This window comes from Dunckerocampus dactyliophorus, chromosome 6 (assembly GCF_027744805.1).
Source record: "Dunckerocampus dactyliophorus isolate RoL2022-P2 chromosome 6, RoL_Ddac_1.1, whole genome shotgun sequence".
Lineage (NCBI taxonomy): Eukaryota > Metazoa > Chordata > Actinopteri > Syngnathiformes > Syngnathidae > Dunckerocampus > Dunckerocampus dactyliophorus.
Window position 1 is genome coordinate 13,978,505 of NC_072824.1, and position 17,559 is coordinate 13,996,063.

At 44.3% G+C, this 17,559-nt stretch overlaps 1 protein-coding gene across 1 annotated transcript; it reads right to left on the minus strand.

The window, feature by feature from the left end:
- Positions 1 to 19: 19 nt before the first annotated feature.
- Positions 20 to 17,293, minus strand: LOC129182186 (carbohydrate sulfotransferase 12-like). The gene is made up of 6 exons (XM_054777978.1): positions 17,164 to 17,293; positions 14,699 to 15,304; positions 14,387 to 14,529; positions 7,827 to 7,955; positions 7,569 to 7,761; positions 20 to 2,200 (listed from the first exon to the last, which is right to left on the minus strand). The coding sequence occupies exons 2-6, from the start codon at positions 15,182 to 15,184 to the stop codon at positions 1,928 to 1,930; spliced, it is 1,224 nt and encodes a 407-aa protein (XP_054633953.1). The 5' UTR covers positions 15,185 to 15,304; positions 17,164 to 17,293; the 3' UTR covers positions 20 to 1,927.
- Between the last annotated feature and the right edge of the window lie 266 nt (positions 17,294 to 17,559).

Consider the following 17,559-nt stretch of genomic DNA (forward strand, 5'->3'; position numbering starts at 1 on the left):
ACCAGCACTTGTTAGTTCGCTGACGAAGCTCTTCGGATGAGGAGCGAAACGTCCGACACCTTCTTCACAGAAGTACAGATGACGTCTCAAGAAGCCTTTCCCTCCTTCTATTAAGGGAAAAAAAAATCCAAACCTACATGGCCCAATGTGAAAAAGTGATTGCCCCCTAAACCTAATCACTGGTTAGGCCACACTTAGCAGAAACAACTGCAATAAATTGCAATGAGTCTTTTACAGCGCTGTGGAGGAATTTTGGCCTACTCATCTTTGCAGAATTGTTGTATTTCAGCCACATTGGAGGATTTTCCAGCATGAAGCGCCTTTCTAAGGTCATGCCACAGCATCTCAATAGGATTCAGGTCAGGACTTTGACTAGGCCACTCCAAAGTCTTTATTTTGTTTTCCTTCAGTCATTCAGAGGTGGACTCGCTGGTGTGTTTTGGATCATTGTCCTGCTGCAGAACCCAAGTTGCTTTCAGCCTGAGGTCACAAACAGTTGGCCGGACATTCTGCTTCAGAATTTTTTGGTAGACAGCAGAATTCATGGTTCCATGTATCACGTCAAGTCTTCCAGGTCCTGAATCAGCAAAACAGCCCCTGACCATCACACTACCACCACCATATTTTACTCTTGTTATGATGTTCTAGAAAGTGAGGCCTGTAGTTCTTTGGATGTTGTTGTGGGGTCTTTTGTGACCCCTTGGATGTAATTTTGGTTGTCCGATCTGCTGGGAAGGTTCACCACTGTTCCATGTTTTTACCATTTGTGGATAATGGCTGTCACTGTGGTTCGCGGGAGTCTCAAAGCTTTAGAAATGGCTTTATAACCTTTTCCAGACTGATAGATGTCAATTAATCTCAGTTAAGTTATGTTTTAACGGTGGGAGGGAATCACTTTTTCACACAGGGCCATGTAGGTTTGAATTTTTGTTCTCCCTTAATAAAAACCTTCATTTGAAAACTGTGTTCAGTTGTGTTGTCATTGACTAATATTTAAATTTGTTTGATGATCTGAAACATTTAAGTGTGACAAACATGCAAAAAAACCCAAAAACAAATCAGGAAAGGGGCACTTTTTTACACCACTGTATCTGTTGTGAAGCTAATGGATATAACATCAGCAATTAGCTTCTCAACGTGACTGTAAAAAACATTGTACAAAATTGTAAAACATCTGAGAAATACTTGAGATGACATTTGTTTTAAAAGTTGAGAGTAGCTATTTAAATTTTTTTGATAATCAAAAAGTCCAGGGAAGAAAATCAAGTGTCATCATTTTCATGTATGCCTAGCACTCTTTGTGTAGCAGCAAACTGTATTCGTTTCCACGCCACACTACAAATTGCATGTACACAGTTATTCTGATCTGAATGACATTTCAATCTGCAGATAGATTCCCTGCAGATAGATATCCTACATACCTTTTATCTTGTCCTGAAGCTCCGATGCATGAGTTTGGAAGGCTTAAAGTTGGACTTAACTTTCAAAGCCGTCGTATGAGTCGATGTGGTCCAACACTGAGTGTAAATCCGATGCAAAATTGAAGAGGAAAAAGTAATCTACTGGTGGTGCATGGTGCATGTATACGAATTAAAATACACCCGATATCATATGAAAAAGCAGCATTTTCACAGGCGTCCCCACAAACTCTCCTAGTCGAGCGCGCACATAGTGTCACATTTTACCGTCGCTTACTTCCGGGAATTGTAACATTCCTTATAGTGAGGAGGTTTGATGAGGTTATCATATGCACGACGGAAAATATGGGAGCCCATAGGCTATTGACCGACATTACATTTTTATGTTATTATATCGGGCTGATAATATCAGTGGGCCGATATTATCGGACATCCCTACTTTTGAGGTATATGCACTGACAAACAGCATCATAGACTTGGTCTTTAAAAGGTTTTTAGGTGAGTGTGGTCTACTGGTGCAGGACACTGTCAGGTTTGGGGTAGCCAAACAGCTCGAAATCTGCTTGATAAAGCTTGTACAGTGCTGTCCTCATAGAAATGGGAATCTGGGAAAACCAGTCCCTTTCCCAGCTGGCCGCAGTCCGGTTTCGCGCTCCAGAGGGGAAGCGAAGCAGATGATCCACTTGCAGAAGCTTTAGCAGCTGCAGTGCGTCCGTTTCCAGGGTTTCCAGTCGACCAATGAAGTCGTATTTTACTTGGCACGGATGGCAGAGGCGGTGAACCTAAAACACAATTCCAAAAAAATAATAATAATTCACTTTCTAAATCATGCAGCAGTGTGATTTATATGTATTAAATGTACCAACCATGGCCCACAAGGGACAATAATGTCCACAAATCATTGACTTGTGATGTGATGTGTCTGTACAACTGCTACATATACAACTGTCTTTGTGTTAGGCTGAACTCATTAGGTCCACCTTTACAGTACAATGAAAGTTCTATCTTTATACTGTAATAATGTAATAATACTTACTTTTAATAGACACAGCCAGAGGTTATTTGCTAGTAAAGTACCTGGGGGCATTTATTTCGTAAAGTACATGCACATATGAAAAGTAAGACGTTTATTTAGTTTTGTAAATTATAATAATACTGTATTATATAATATTGTTTTCATTTCCCTGGAGGTGGGGCACAATGGTGAGCGTCTGGTGGCCAGGCCTATACCTATGGGTCCTGGCCGGGCAGAGCCCGAAGAGGCAACATAGGTCCCCCACCAATGAGCTTACCACTCATAGGAGGGGCCAAAGGGGTCAGGTGCCGCGTGAGCTTGGTGGCAGTCGAATGTGAATGTGAGCATAGCCTCCTCCATTATGTGTCATCCGGGGGTGCCAACTACCATCTCAGCTGCAGAAGCTAGTTCTCAGTATGTGGAATGTCAACTCTGGTGGGGAAGGAGCCTGAGCTGGTGCATGTGGTGGAGAAGTTATATAGTTAGTCCACAGCAAGGGCTCTCGAACCAGTCCTCTTGAGAGGGACTGGACTCCACTCTAGTGTTGCCAGCAGTGAGAGGCAACGGGCAGGGCTGCCATCTCCGGGTGGGGAATGAGATCCTGCCCTAAGTTTAGGTACCTCAGGGTCTTGTACACGAGTGAGGGAAGGCTGGAACGCGAGATCGACAGGCAGATTGGTGCAGCGTCTGCAGTGATGCGGACTCTGTATCGGTCCCTTGTGTTGAAGAGGGAGCTGAGCCGATATGCAATGGTCTCAATTTACCAGTCTATCTACGCTCCTACCCACACCTATGGTCAAGAGCTGTGGGGAGTGACTGAAAGGACAAGATCGCAAGTACAAGCGGCCAAAATGAGTTTTCTCTGTAGGGTGGCGGGCTCTCTCTTAGAGATAAGGTGAGAAGCACTGTCATCTGGGAGAAACTCAAGAGTAGAACCGCTGCTCCTCCACATTGAGAGGAATCAGATGAGGTGGCATCTAGTCAGGATGCCTCCCGGACGCCTCCCTGGGGAGGTGTTCAGGGCACGTCTGACCAGTAGGATGCCTCGGAGAAGACCCACGGCACGTTGGAAGGACTATGTCTCGTAACTGGCCTGGGAACGCTTCGGGATATGCCGGGAAGAGCTGGACAAAGTGGCCGGGGAGAGAGAAGTCTGGGCTTCCCTGCTTAGGCTGCTGCCCCTGCGACCTGACCTTGGATCAGCAGAAGAAGATGGATGGATCTCCACTCAGTGTACTCATTTGTCATTAAATACAGGTGTCATGTTTGAATAGAACAGTTGTAAATATACTAAGGGGTGAAGCAAATACTCTTTGGTGAACTACTCAACATCAGCTGGTGAGCTACTGCTAGCTTACAAGCTACCTTTTACCTGTGATAGCATCACTATCTTAAAGCTGGACACACTACGTGTTTATGTTGAACAACTTAGACAAACCGTGAAGACAAAATGGTGAAGACAAGCCGTAGGTATTATAATGATAACAAAAGAGCAAGATTGTTAAATGACACTTTAAAAATGTAAGTGAGTGCGTACCCTATCATTGTGATAGCCACTCGTAGCTCGCCCATGGGACAAAAATGAGCTCGGTAGCTGCCGCCAGAAAGGCAGTGAGAGCCAGGCAAAATGTGTAAACAAAGATGCCAGCGAGTCGAATGAGATTGAAACGTGAGTGACCACAAACAATGGCATAGATAGGCTTAGCCTGTGACAAGCTGTCGTCAATTGACATTTTAAGGACTATTTTTAATTCTCAGAATAATAACAAAGTGAAAGTCAACACAAGACAGGTCGCGTACTTTTATCTGGTCACACATACACAAGTGCCAACAGAGCAGACAGGCGATTCCGGTGCATGTTTATCAAAGTAAAATGCGTAAAAAAAATTTTAAATGATATTTTAAATTGTTTTCAAATTAATTGTGGTCAATATGTGTGTAAATAATAAGCTATATATGTATCTAAATACCATATGTAACGGATGCGAGCCTGTGAGGCTGTGCGCGTGTACGTTGGTAAACCTCACTCCCTCTGCCTCAAGAGCTGCGTGTGTTGAACATGCGGCCGACAGTCCGGGCTTTTAGCCGTGTGGTCTCACCTCTCACCTCCCATTACGAAGGTCCTGTGTTCAAGCCCCGGTGCGGGCAGTGCGAAACAGGGCGGGTTACACATATACATCCATTCATACAATATATTACTTAACATTGTTTTCAAGTTTAAAAAAAAACTAATTTTTCCAGGTGTGGCAGCTTTTATTTTGTCGTGGCGGTGTGCCACAATCAATTACATGTAGTGGAAACCCTGTTCATGGAAATACTATTTTTGGGTTACATGAACTGGAAGGAAGTATAAACACACAACAGGTAAGTTATATATTGGAGTTGGAGATACATATATGGTGTGTATGTATATACATGTACATGTATATGTATATATACTGCTAAAAAAATTAGAGGAACACTTGGAAAACACATCAGATCTAAACTGGGGGAAAATGATCTTGAAAATCTTTCCTGATAATAAGTGGGTGATGTATTAGTAACAAAATGATGCCACATACTGTATTTTGAAAGAAATGAAAATGATCACCCTATAGAGGGGGAAATCAAAGACACCCCAAAAATGAAAGTGAAAAAATGATGCAGCACACTGGTCCATTTTGCTAAAATGTCATTGTAGCAACTCAAAATGATTCTCAGTAGTTTGTGTGGCCCCCACGTGCTTGTACGCATGCCTGACAACGTCGGGGCATGCTCCTAATGAGACTACGGATGGTGTCCTGGGGGATCTCCTCCAAGATCTGGACCAGGGCATCAATGAGCTCCTGGACAGTCTGCGGAGCAACCTGGCGGCGCCGGATGGACCTAAACATAATGTCCCAGAGGTGTTCTATTGGGTTTAGGTCAGGTGAACGTGGGGGCCAGTCAATGGTATCAATTCCTTCATCCTCCAGGAACTACCTGCATACACTAGCCACATGAGGTCGGGCATTGTCGTGGACCAGGAGGAACCCAGGTCCCACTGCACCAGCGTAGGTTCTGACAATGGGTCCAAGGAGTTCATCCCGGTACCTAATAGCAGTCAGGGTGCCATTATCTAACCTGTAGAGGTCTGTGCGTCCTTCCAGGGATATGCCTCCCCAGACCATCACTGACCCACCACCAAACCGGTCATGCTGAATGATGTTGCAGGCAGCATAACGTTCTCCACGGCATCTCCAGACCCTTTCACGTCTGTCGCATGTGCTCAGGTTGAACTTGCTCCCATCAGGGAAGAGCACAGGGCACCAGTGATGTAGTTGCCAATTCTGGTGGTCTATGGCAAATGCCAATCCAGCTCTACGGTGCTGGGCAGTGAGCACAGGGCCCACTACAGGACGCCGGGCCCTCAGGCCACCCTCATGGAGCCTGTTTCTGATTGTTTGGTCAGAAACATTCACACCAGTGGCATGCTGGAGGTCATTTTGTAGGGCTCTGGCAGTGCTCATCCTGTTCCTCCTTGCACAAAGGAGCAGATACCGATCCTGCTGAGGGTTGAAGGACCTTCTACGGCCCTGTCCAGCTCTCCTGGAGTAACTACCTGTCTCCTGGAATCTCCTCAATGCGTCCAGGTACCGCAGTGATGCCCTGGTCCAGATCTGGGAGGAGATCCCCCAGGACACCATCCGTAGTCTCATTAGGAGCATGCCCCGACGTTGTCAGGCATGCGTACAAGCACGTGGGGGCCACACAAACTACTGAGAATCATTTTGAGTTGCTACAATGACATTTTAGCTAAATAGACCAGTGTGCTGCATCATTTTTTCACTTTCATTTTTGGGGTGTCTTTGATTTCCCCCCTCTATAGGGGGATCATTTTCATTTCTATCAAATTATGTGGCATCATTTTGTTACTAATACATCACCCAATTATTATCAGGAAAGATCATTTTTTGATCATTTTTCCCCCAGTTTAGATTTGATGTGTTTTCCAAGTGTTCCTCTAATTTTTTGGAGCAGTGTATACATACTGTATATATGTATGTTTGTGTGTGTGTATATCTACGTATATATATATATAAATATACACACACACACACACACACACACACACACACACACATATATATATATATATATAAAATCAAATAATAATTAGAACATTTGAAATATATTAAATAATAACCTGCTGTCACTTTGAAAGCACATGTACTACATATCTATGTATATACTGTAGACCTCTCGGACAATGTGAGTAAAAACTTATAATACTAATACTTTATTTTTGTCAATGAACACCCTTGCTTTCCTTTGCATATTCAAGGTGTGTCTGAAAAGTAACAGGACTGGGTGTGCTGTATGAGCTATGGGCAAAAGAGGGATTAGCAAATTGTGTTATCATCTACCATGATATCTTGGGAGTGTGTAACTGTAATGTCAGCATACTGTAACATTTACATTTTTTCACATGCTTTTACAACTCATCTCAAAGCAAGACAGTCAAAGACAAAAGTCAAAGTCATGTTGATCACATTCTTCGATGTGAGAGGCATCGTCCACCGTGAGTTCTTGCCAAGGGGCCAGACGACGCAGCATTTGCTTCGCTCAGTTCGCGAGAAGAGACGAGAGTTGTGGCAAGACAACTTGTGGCTGCTTCACCACGACAATGCACCTGCTCACAATGCCCTGAACATCTCGCAGTTTTTGGCCGAGAAGAACGTCACCGTGCTGGAACAACCTCCTTATTCACCTGACCTTGCTCCATGTGACTTTTTTCTTTTCCCCAAGCTTAAGGGGGTCGTCAAGGGGACCCGTTTTGAAGACGTGGAGGCCATCAAGAGGACTGTAACGACGGAGCTAAGGAGCATTCCAGAAGAATCCTGTTGTGTAAACTGTTGTTTGGACTTGAAATAAATAGATTGTGACACCAGTCCCGTTACTTTTCAGACACACCACGTACAGTATTTTGAGTACCTTGCTTGCCTAAATAAAGTCTAAACTAGAACACTGTACACTTTATAGCAGTAGTATAAAGTAGTAGAATGGAAACAAGGCCATCCTGTGTTCAGCATGATGTCACTATTCCACTAGTTTGGTCATTTGTAAACACACAAGGAGGTGTTTGCTCCACTCTAATGTAATGTGTTGACCGGTACCTGACGCCAGTGTTCATTGAAGATGCTCTCCCTCTCTGTCTCTGCATCCAGCAGGTATGAGATGAACTGCTGGAAGGTCGGTTTGATCCCAGCTGCAAATGCCTCAGCCGCAGATTCCGGCAAACTCCCTGAAATGTTGCCATAGCGACGCAGGATGACTGACCCAAACTGGCGGTAGAAGTCCTCGTTGGGCCTGACATTCAGAAGACAACGTGTAACTCAAGAGCTGGAGTATCTCTCTCCAGTTAACAGTCACACCTTCCAAACTTGTTCCTGAAGGCTGAGATGAGCCGGACAAAGGGGTCGCGTACAAACAGGAACTTTGTGTAGTGCTGGAGCTTGAGTGCCATCAGGTGGCGGGAAAGAGAGCCATAATGACGCCAAAACCTGTAAACACACACGCAAAAGGTGGTTCATCAAATCCACATTTAGTAGATGTTTGGTTTCATGAAAAGGAAGAACGTGGCCAAACCTGTCATGGAGGAGTCAGATAGAGGTAATTGGGGTTCATTATGTCATGCAAACACAGAGTGCTGCTCCAGAGTGGTAAAGAAAGACCAGTCTGTACTGCAGCAAAAAGCCCCGCCTGCTCTTTCCACTCTCCTCAAATAAGCATCACCTTAGTAAATAACTCATTTTAGCTTGCAGATAGTTTGTCAAAAACACGGCGTATGCTTTACATGCACATTGCACAGAGGAAAATTTTGCATCTTGTCGTTGTAGGAATGTAGACATTCATAGGTCTGGCTTTTTGTGCAGAAATCTTTCCTCAAACCCATACTAAAAACATAATATGCTCTCATTCCACTGGGTAGACATGGCTCGCTGGTCTCGGGGTATGATTCTCGCTTGAGGTGCGAGAAGTGCCAGGCTCAAATCCCAAAGCCTGTAATTTGTATTTAATTGCCTTTGGTAAACTTAATCTCTCTTCATCTAGCCACCTGGCCTATAAAGTGGTCCAGTATGAACTCAAACTCCACATTTCCACCAGGCAGTACAGTACCGTTTAGAAATACTGACAAAAGGATACACCCACACAAGGCAATTTTTACCACACTTGTGCGCTAAACACCTAAATTCAGGTTACCGTAATTTAAATACTGTCAGCACTCTGTGTTGTTGTATAATTGATAAGATCATTGCTCTGACCAGTATTAATTTATATATAATATAATATATATAATATAGCAATATATATAATATTAATAATTTTTTCAAAATGGCGCTGTGTGAGTGGCTGCCGGTTACAGCAGCTCTGTACTTTTCTTCCACCTTTTAGTGTTTTTATAGTATTTTAATCTTCTTCTTACTTTTTCTTTTGGTCGCATTTGGTCGAGTGTGCAGCTATCGAGGTTCATTTGTTACTTTTCTAGTCTGCGCCTTGATGCTCGTTGAACTTTTCAGTTCAACTGTGGGAAACCTCTTCAGCCACGGCTCCCCATTCAACCAAGGCTCCATTGTTTACACCCGGGATCAGCTGTTAGCCCTGTGCCACACACCCCCTCTCTGTGCGGAGAGGCCGGAGATCCCCAAGGAGCTGCGGAGGAGCAGAAGCGGATGCAGGTCGGGAGTGAAGTGCAATAAGCGGAAAAGACGGTACAAGCCATGTTTACCGTCTGCCATCAGGGGGAACGTAAGATCTCTCCCCAACAGATGGAAGATCATTGGCGCTGACCCGACTGCAGAGGGAGTACCGGGAATGCAGCCTCATGTGCTTCACGGAGACGTGGCTAAGTGAACTCTCTCCGGATTCACACGTCAAACTGGACGGATTCCAGCTGGTACGAGCGGACAGGAATGCAACGGAGAGCGGTAAGAAGAAGGGAGGGGGAATCGCTGTGTTTGTGAATGATAGATGGCGCCACCCGGGACACATCTATGTGAAGGAGCAACTGTGCACCAGAGTCGTGGAACTGTTAGCGGTTAGCATGCGGCCATACTACCTTGCGAGGGAGTTTTCACATGTTATTGCTATGACTGTGTACATCCCTCCCTCAGCGGTCGCTGCTGCAGCTATAGAGCAGATCCACACCATTGTCTCTCAACTTCAGAACCAGCACCCCCAATCCCTCCTCCTCATCTCCGGTGACTTCAATCATGCTTCCCTGTCCTCTGCTCTTCCCACCTTCACCCAGTATGTCAAATGCCACACTAGAGACAATAAAACTTTGGACCTCCTGTATGCAAACATCAAGGATGCATACACCTCATCCCCCCTTCCCCCGCTGGGTCGTTCTGATCACAACCTCATCCATCTCGTCACAGACTACACTCCAGTAGTGAATAGACAACCCCCTGTGAAGAGGCCTGTGAAGCAGTGGTCTGAGGAGCAGTGCTAGGCTCAGAGACTGCTTCCAGACAACAGACTGGGAAGCGCTCTGTAGTCCCCATGGCAGTGACGTTGACAGCATGACTCACTGCATCACAGACTATATAAACTTCTGTGTGGAGAACACTGTGCCCTCCAAGTTGGTGCGGTGTTTTCCCAACAACAAACCCTGGGTGACCTCTGAGATTAAGGCCCTGCTGAATAAGAAGAAGAGGGTCTTCAACTCGGGGGACAAGGAGGAGCTGTGCAGAGTCCAGAGGGAACTCCGGCATAAGATCAGGAAGGGGAAGGACTGCTACAGGAGGAAACTTGAGAAGCGGCTGGAGGAGAATAATGCCAGGGAAGTCTGGAGAGGCCTGCAGACCATCACAGGCCATGGGAAAGGAGTGGGGAGACCAAGCCAGTGGGGACAAGATCTGGCCAGATGAACTCAATCTGTTTTTCAACAGATTTGAGTCTGCCCCCCTCCCACCCCTACCAACTCACCACTCTTCACCCCCACATCCCCATCCCAGCCATCCTCTACCCCCCTCTCCATAACTGATGATCAGGTGAGGAGTCAGCTGAAGAAGATCAAGGCAAGGAAGGCCCCGGGAACGGACGGCATCAGAATCACCTAGAATCCTCAAGGACTGTGCTGACCAGCTCTGTGGAGTTCTCAGGCACTTGTTCAATCTCAGCCTGAGCCTGGAGAAAGCCCCGGCCCTGTGGAAGACCTCCTGTGTGGTCCCAATACCAAAGACACCGCGTCCCAAGGAGCCTAACCACTTCAGGCCTGTTGCCTTGACCTCTCACCTGATGAAGACCATGGAGAGGATTATCCTGCAGCACCTGCGACCCCTGGTGGGAACTCAGCTGGACCCCCTGCAGTTTGCTTACCGGCCTCGGATCGGAGTGGACGACGCAGTGATCTACCTGCTGCACAGATCACTGCTACACCTGGAGGACAGCGGGAGCGCTGTGAGGGTCATGTTTTTTTACTTCTCCAGTGCCTTTAACACCATCCAGCCGTCACTACTCAGAGTGAAGATGGAGAGTGTGGGAGTAGACCAACACCTGACTGCATGGGTTATAGACTACCTCACCAACAGACCACAGTATGTGAGGCTCCGTCACTGTGTGTCTGACATAACATAAATCACATCACATAAAATCTATATAATATACTGTAAATAACTAAAACAGGGGTCACCAACATGGTACCCGCGGGCACCAGGTAGCCCCCGACGACCACATGAGGTGCCCGCAAGCCTGCTTTTCATTCAGGTTTTCAGTTAATAATGTGAACACTAGAAAGAAAAGTATTCTGAAACATAAAATGGGAGTTGTGGATACCAGCATTTTGTCAATGTTTTGGTAAAACAAGCATATTGGATCTGTTTGGGTTGAAATAAGGTATGAAAATAATTTCTACAAAAATGAGTAGCTCGTGGCCATTTTCATTTTCTAAAAGTAGCTCTTGCAAGAAAAAAAACATTGGTGACCCCTGAACTAGAATGACTCAAAATAATCCTGCGATTGACAGGCGACCAGTCGAGGGCGTACCCCTCCTCTCTCTCAAAGTCAGCTGGGATAGGCTCCAGCATACCCGTGACCCTAGCGGCATAGAATATGGATAACTCAACATAATCCACAAATACAAAGACCATAGTACAGGACGCACAATCCAGAAAAGCAAGGGCTTATCCGGGGTTTGAACCCAGCACCTCCCGTTCTTGTCATTCCCCTAGACCGGTGGTAAGCAACCTTTAGCATCAAAAGAGCCATTTTACCTATAAAAAGAGCCATTTTGCCTCTCTTCCAGTAAAGAAACATACTCTGGACCCGCAAAACATTGGAAAGCTTATAAACTTTTAAAAGTTTTAATCTTTTAAAAATTGTACTTGTTCCAACAATAAAATTCAACTAACAGAAGTGCAGGGCGCATGTGTAGGCCTACTTATAATAATTTAAAAACTGAACTATGCATTTTGGTAAAATTAAAACAAAACATAGCCAATTTAACATCAAAATGCCCATCAAGAGTTCACATATCCGCATATCACTGCTGTCTGCTCAATATCATTTACACCACTTGACTCATCACAGGCTGAATATGCTTGCGGTGACTTAATATCATCTATTTGCCTACTGGTGATATTTGTTGCCATTCTGTTGGTCCTGTCTTTGAGGCAAGGGGCATATCTTTCATTGTCTTAATAATTTCCTGTTTATTTTTTTAATTCAGAGAATTTAAACTTCCCCCTCCTTACGATCGCCAGTGCAGCCACTATAGCAGCTGTAGTTGACTTTGAAGCGGTCATCCACTTCTTGAAAGTATGTTTGCTCTGATCGACCTTCCGTATTAGTTCCGAAATTGCACTCTTACACGCTTCTGCAGTTGGATACTTTTCAGAAAAAGCTGAGTGCTTGTTTTGAAATTGTCTTTAAAACTGTACATTTTTTGTTTTTTGCTCATTTCTCGCCACATATCAAGCACACGGGTGAGCCAGCGTCATTGGCAGTGAAGACAAAGGTGTATGTCCATTCAGAATTTAACGCTCTATTTTCTTTTGAGAATTTTCTATTTAGGGATCATTCAGTATTCGTGGGTATGGATAGTTACCGTGGATGTAGCACACTCAAAACATCTTTTTTGTGTCTCACTGGACACACTGGCCCCCCTCTCTTTCCATTTGTTCATCTAATCAGCAGTCAGAACCCAGTCCAGATGCATTCAGGGACTTGTGGCGAGTCGGATATTTCACGAAAATGCATGTCTCCTCCAAGAAGACATGCCCCCTATCTATTTGTCATAGTGGTAGATTACATTCGAAGGCAATCATTGATACTATTAAGGAGAAAGACACTGTCATCAAGCCAGGGAAGTAAAACCATGACAGACACAAGTAGTTCACAGGCCTTGACAATGTATTGCACTAAAACGGACACTTTTGAGGATGCTCAGGACCTGCTAACCTCTCTTGAAAATGCTTTAGCTAGAGTAGGTCTTCTCTGAATACCAAGAAAATGCAATACATGACAGTAAACAAGGACACTGATCATGCACAAATACTGTATCAAGCATAGTTAATGACTTCAAATATCTATGATCTTCAAGTTGCTGACTCCGTGATACGCAAAGGACAAGCCTGGGATGCATGTACAGTAATAGGCTGCATCCCATCTGGCACTCTGACATTCTGGCTACAAAAGTTGCCTTTTTTAGTGTTTAACACACACTTATATGGATCAAAGACTGATGAGTGGCGAGGGAGGAGGGCAAGAGAGAGCCGCACGGATGCCAGTTCCGTACTTTGTTATGACTTCTCTCTTGAATTCAGTAGTGTTTGTCACCTTATTTACCAAAGTGCTGGCACTGGTGTTATAGCCAAGAACGTATGGACGACTGTGTGCTCCCACAACTTTGTTTACATCGACTGATGCAATCACATGCATGCGAGAGACAGCATAACAAACGGCATAACATGTCACGCTGTCATGACTCTGCAACCCCACAGCAGTAAGTTACAATTTACAACTTTCTTTGGCTTCATGATGGGTTATTTTGCAGCCGTCGTCAATAACAAAACCTAAAGAGTTCCGCAGTGTGCTTGAACGCCTCATCAGTGCTGGGAACACAGTGTGTGATAGAATCTCCTCCAACAGGAAGAAAGGAGACAGACACAGAGTTACACACAGAATGAAAATGATTGAAGGATTTCCTGTCCCAACACTATCCATTCTTCACAAAGACTGAGTCACCAACAATGTAGCCAAATGGTTGTTTCTATGAGAGGCACACAGTCATGGAACGCACTACCAGCTCATGTTAGAAACTGTGACAATTACCCAGCCTTCAAGAAAACACTAAAATGGTGGTTAAAGGCAAATCAGCCCTGTGCTCATGGGTAATGTCCATTCCAAGCTGATGACTATTTATACTGCCTAACAATATATTATATACAATATAAAAATAATATACTATTGCAGCTAACTGTGGCATATTTACTGTGATGCTTTTGCTCATATGTTGATTAATATGTACTGTCCTACTCAAATAAAAAAACAAAAAACAAAACATGACTGCTTTGTTTGTGCACTAATTACAGATAGGTCTAGTTTGTTAGATGCAATGTTTGGGCATGATAATCGAGACATATTTTTAGCAATAATTTTCAGCTAAAACAAAATCCCACAACAAAACCCCCCCAGAAAGTACAAAAACCGGGGTTCTACTGTACTTGTCTTCTTATGAAAGTGCAAAATATCAATTGGCCAGAGGACAAAAGTGTTTTTACTCCAAGGATGAACAAATTGCCAGAGTAAATCATACCTTCAAAACAATAAAAATCAAACCATGCCCAATAAGAAAAACAAAGTAAATACTGGTAAATTAAAAGTAAAAAAAAAACATGGCCCATTAAATATGGCCCACTGTCATTTCAAGGCGCACAGCCTTAAAAAAACGACAGTGACCAGTGCTCTAATCAGTGGTTGTGTGGCATACTTGGCAAAAGTGAGGTGAAGCGAGGAGTTGTGCACGAGATCCGGGGGAACTGACTCTGGGTCAGTATAAGGTTTTCCTGAGATGGGTGAGACCAGGGACTGGGACAGGACCACCATCACTCTCTTCCAGTTGGTGCACGCCACCTGAGGAACATGACGATGATGGTGGTTCAGTTAGGTCTAGAAATATGTTGCTTTCCATCACATGTTAATGTTTTATTTTATATCTGATTTGGTGGTGTACAAAGGTACAAATATGTATGGACTTAAATTTATTTCTTTTAAAGACAACAATTTTAAAAACAATATCTACCTTGGGTACATAGCAGTAGATGATCTGGTGCGTGTCATCAACTATCAAGTGGTCCAATTCCCTGTTGGGGATCTGTTCAAAAGCTCGAATCCTCCCGGGAAATTCCACCAAGTCTTTCCCTGAACACACATCCATAATCCTCTGCTTCCTCGCCATCTGCTCCCTACTTCCAGCTGAAACCTGATTCTGCTCTTCCAACTCCATTGTGTCCTCTCTTCTCACCTCCTGTTGCCCTCTTCCCTCTACGTTTTTGTTTGTCTTGGTCGGAGCCCATGTTGCGTTGGATATTCCCACATAAGAAGCGGTGCTGTCGGTGGAGGCCTGGATCGAGCGGCCCGTGGTCGTCTGGGGGCAACGATCGTGTTTGTGGTCTTGCAAAGGGTACAGACTGAAGCCCCCAACATCATCCCAGTAGGCGATGATGAGCAGGATCATGAACAAAGACCCCACGATGAACGCCACACGCAGATCACGCCATGTTCCCATGGTTAAACCGCGGAAGATCCGGGGCCAGAGATTGGAGAAGAAAAGAGGAAGGGGTTATCGGAGCTCCATGCTGGCGAACGTCTAGTACGGAAGGTGACACTTCCTGCTGAGCAGCTGCGACTGAAACAAGCAGGAAATGTGATTGAGACTTTGCCTTCTTGAGTCAAATGATAAGTCAAAGAGTAGACAGATTAAGTGGAAATTGGACACAGTTTTGCTCAACTGGAAAGTCTTCATTTTGTAGGCAGATTACAGTGGCAGATGTTAGAATCTGATTATACAGAGACACGACAACTTTGTGGATTATATCAGAGCACTCACTGAAATACCGAATACTGAAAGCCGAAATATTAACCCCAGAGAATTGCATTGTAGGAGATTACTACTACGACGACTTAAATTTGTATTCACTAGCGGTGTCACAAGGGCTATGTTCACTCTCCAGGGTATGATGCCCAATTGTGATGCTTTGTTACAAAGTGACTTTTTATGTGGTTGTTCACATTACCAAAAAAATTAGACTTGTTCATGTGATCGCAAAGCGTCCGGGAAGTGACGTGCATGCGCAACAGCACGACATCGCACGCATTTCTGTGTGTTTACGAAAGTACAGATTGCTGCAGTATGTTTGTGACAATTTCAAAGATTTGGTGCCACAGGAGTCAATATTTTCTAAAACAAATGATTCCACTTAGGAGATTAAGAAAGAGGGCAAGAATTTTGTCTAGGGCAGTTCGTGGAGGACTGCGACATGTTCCGAGGAACGTGTGGGTGTCAGGACAATGACAATGATATTAGAGGAGTGTCTTTCGCTGCCTACTGAATTTAACAATTATTTACTTTGTACAACAACTTAGCATCATAGAATGCATATCATAGTTATGTTGCATAGGTAGTCAATTTGACATCATAATTTGTGTCAAGGATTTGATAAAGCATCAATAATTGTCATAAGAATTGTCATACTATTTCATGAATACACGTACAGTCATGTGACATTTATTCTTAACAACATATTCTCAGTTAAGCCAAATTCGACAGAACAATAATAATGCTCAGCTGCATGTACCAAACGACTAACTATTCAAAATTTGCACATTTACACAATTATCCTGTATGGTATATCATTAGATGAGTGCACTGTGTTCCTAATTCTGAATTACTAAAGGGGTGCTACTGTCAGCATGCACTGCATCAAAACAAAGCCTAATTAAGAGACTATCTAGTGATGATGTTGCTTAATAATTGCACCAAGCTCTACTAGAGAGTCTTTTGTCTTTCGGAGGGTAGGGTCTCTCCTTTGGCCGTGGGAACCACACTGGCTCCACTGTAGGCCCTCATCTGTCACGGAGATGTGAGCAAACGGAGGTGAGGGGGGTGGACCACCTTCAATAGAGCCCGTCTGAATATTTATTTTGGTATGTGGTATGTGTAAGAAAAACATCTGCTTGTGGACAGTATGGCACTGATAGTAAAATAAGCAGAGCTTGCTTCTGAAGGGAGGGACAATTGTTGGCTTTTTCCATTTGGGTTTTACGTGTACGGTAAACACTTCACTTTGACTTCATGTGAAGAATATCCACAGAGGTGTCATATTGCACACAGACGCACATACAGTAAGGTGGGAAAAGTGAGTTAGTATTGAAAGATGATCTAAATGACGCAAATTACGCACACTGTGTTATGCTTGCACGCGCTTATTTTGCCTTGGAGAACAACCCTAAAAGGCTCACTAAACAGAATATAGTGTGGCCGTTCATGCATTAAAACACTTTGCCTCCTTTCTTCCATCCAGCAGCCGAGAAAAAAAGGCCAAGTCAACCCGTGAATCCTTTCATCCAGCTGGCATTGGAAGACTGAAGAAAGCGCGCTTGTTTCCATTCACTCCCTTCACACCGTCAGCATCACAGCGGCAATTCAACCCCGTATAACGATATGATATATAGTAATGGGAGATTACAGGGAAATTATATACTTACCCGGCTGATGAGCTCCATGGTGCCGGTCTGTTGGTACGGTCGCCTGAGAGCGGTTCTGCCTGCTGATGAGCCCGGCCAGTCGGCGGGTATGCAGGCTTGCGAGGAAAGCTTGTAGGTTGGAATGGGGAGCCGCAGGATGGAGAAAACATCTCGCGAGACTTACCCCTCCCACACACACACGCACACACACACACACACAAACACACACATAGCGTTCCATCTAAATTTAGGCCCATGAGAAATCACAAACCCTCTGAAATATGATATACATGGCAGACTTGTGCAGAATAAAAGTGCTGGAAAAGTCGAAGTGTGCAAATGAAATGGGGAAAAAAAGAGCCTTTTGTGTTGTTAGGGTGACCTCCTATGGAGGTCCAACTTTTTTTCTTTTTTTTT

Bases quoted from the DNA above. Each gene is read 5' to 3' on its own strand.
- LOC129182186 (XM_054777978.1), bottom strand. From the start codon at position 15,184: ATGGGAACATGGCGTGATCTGCGTGTGGCGTTCATCGTGGGGTCTTTG. The intron at 7,762-7,826 runs GTGTGACTGTTA...TCTGAATGTCAG, and splicing joins TTCAGGAACAAGTTTGGAAG to GCCCAACGAGGACTTCTACC. The intron at 2,201-7,568 runs GTACCGGTCAAC...ATTGTGTTTTAG, and splicing joins TCAATGAACACTGGCGTCAG to GTTCACCGCCTCTGCCATCC.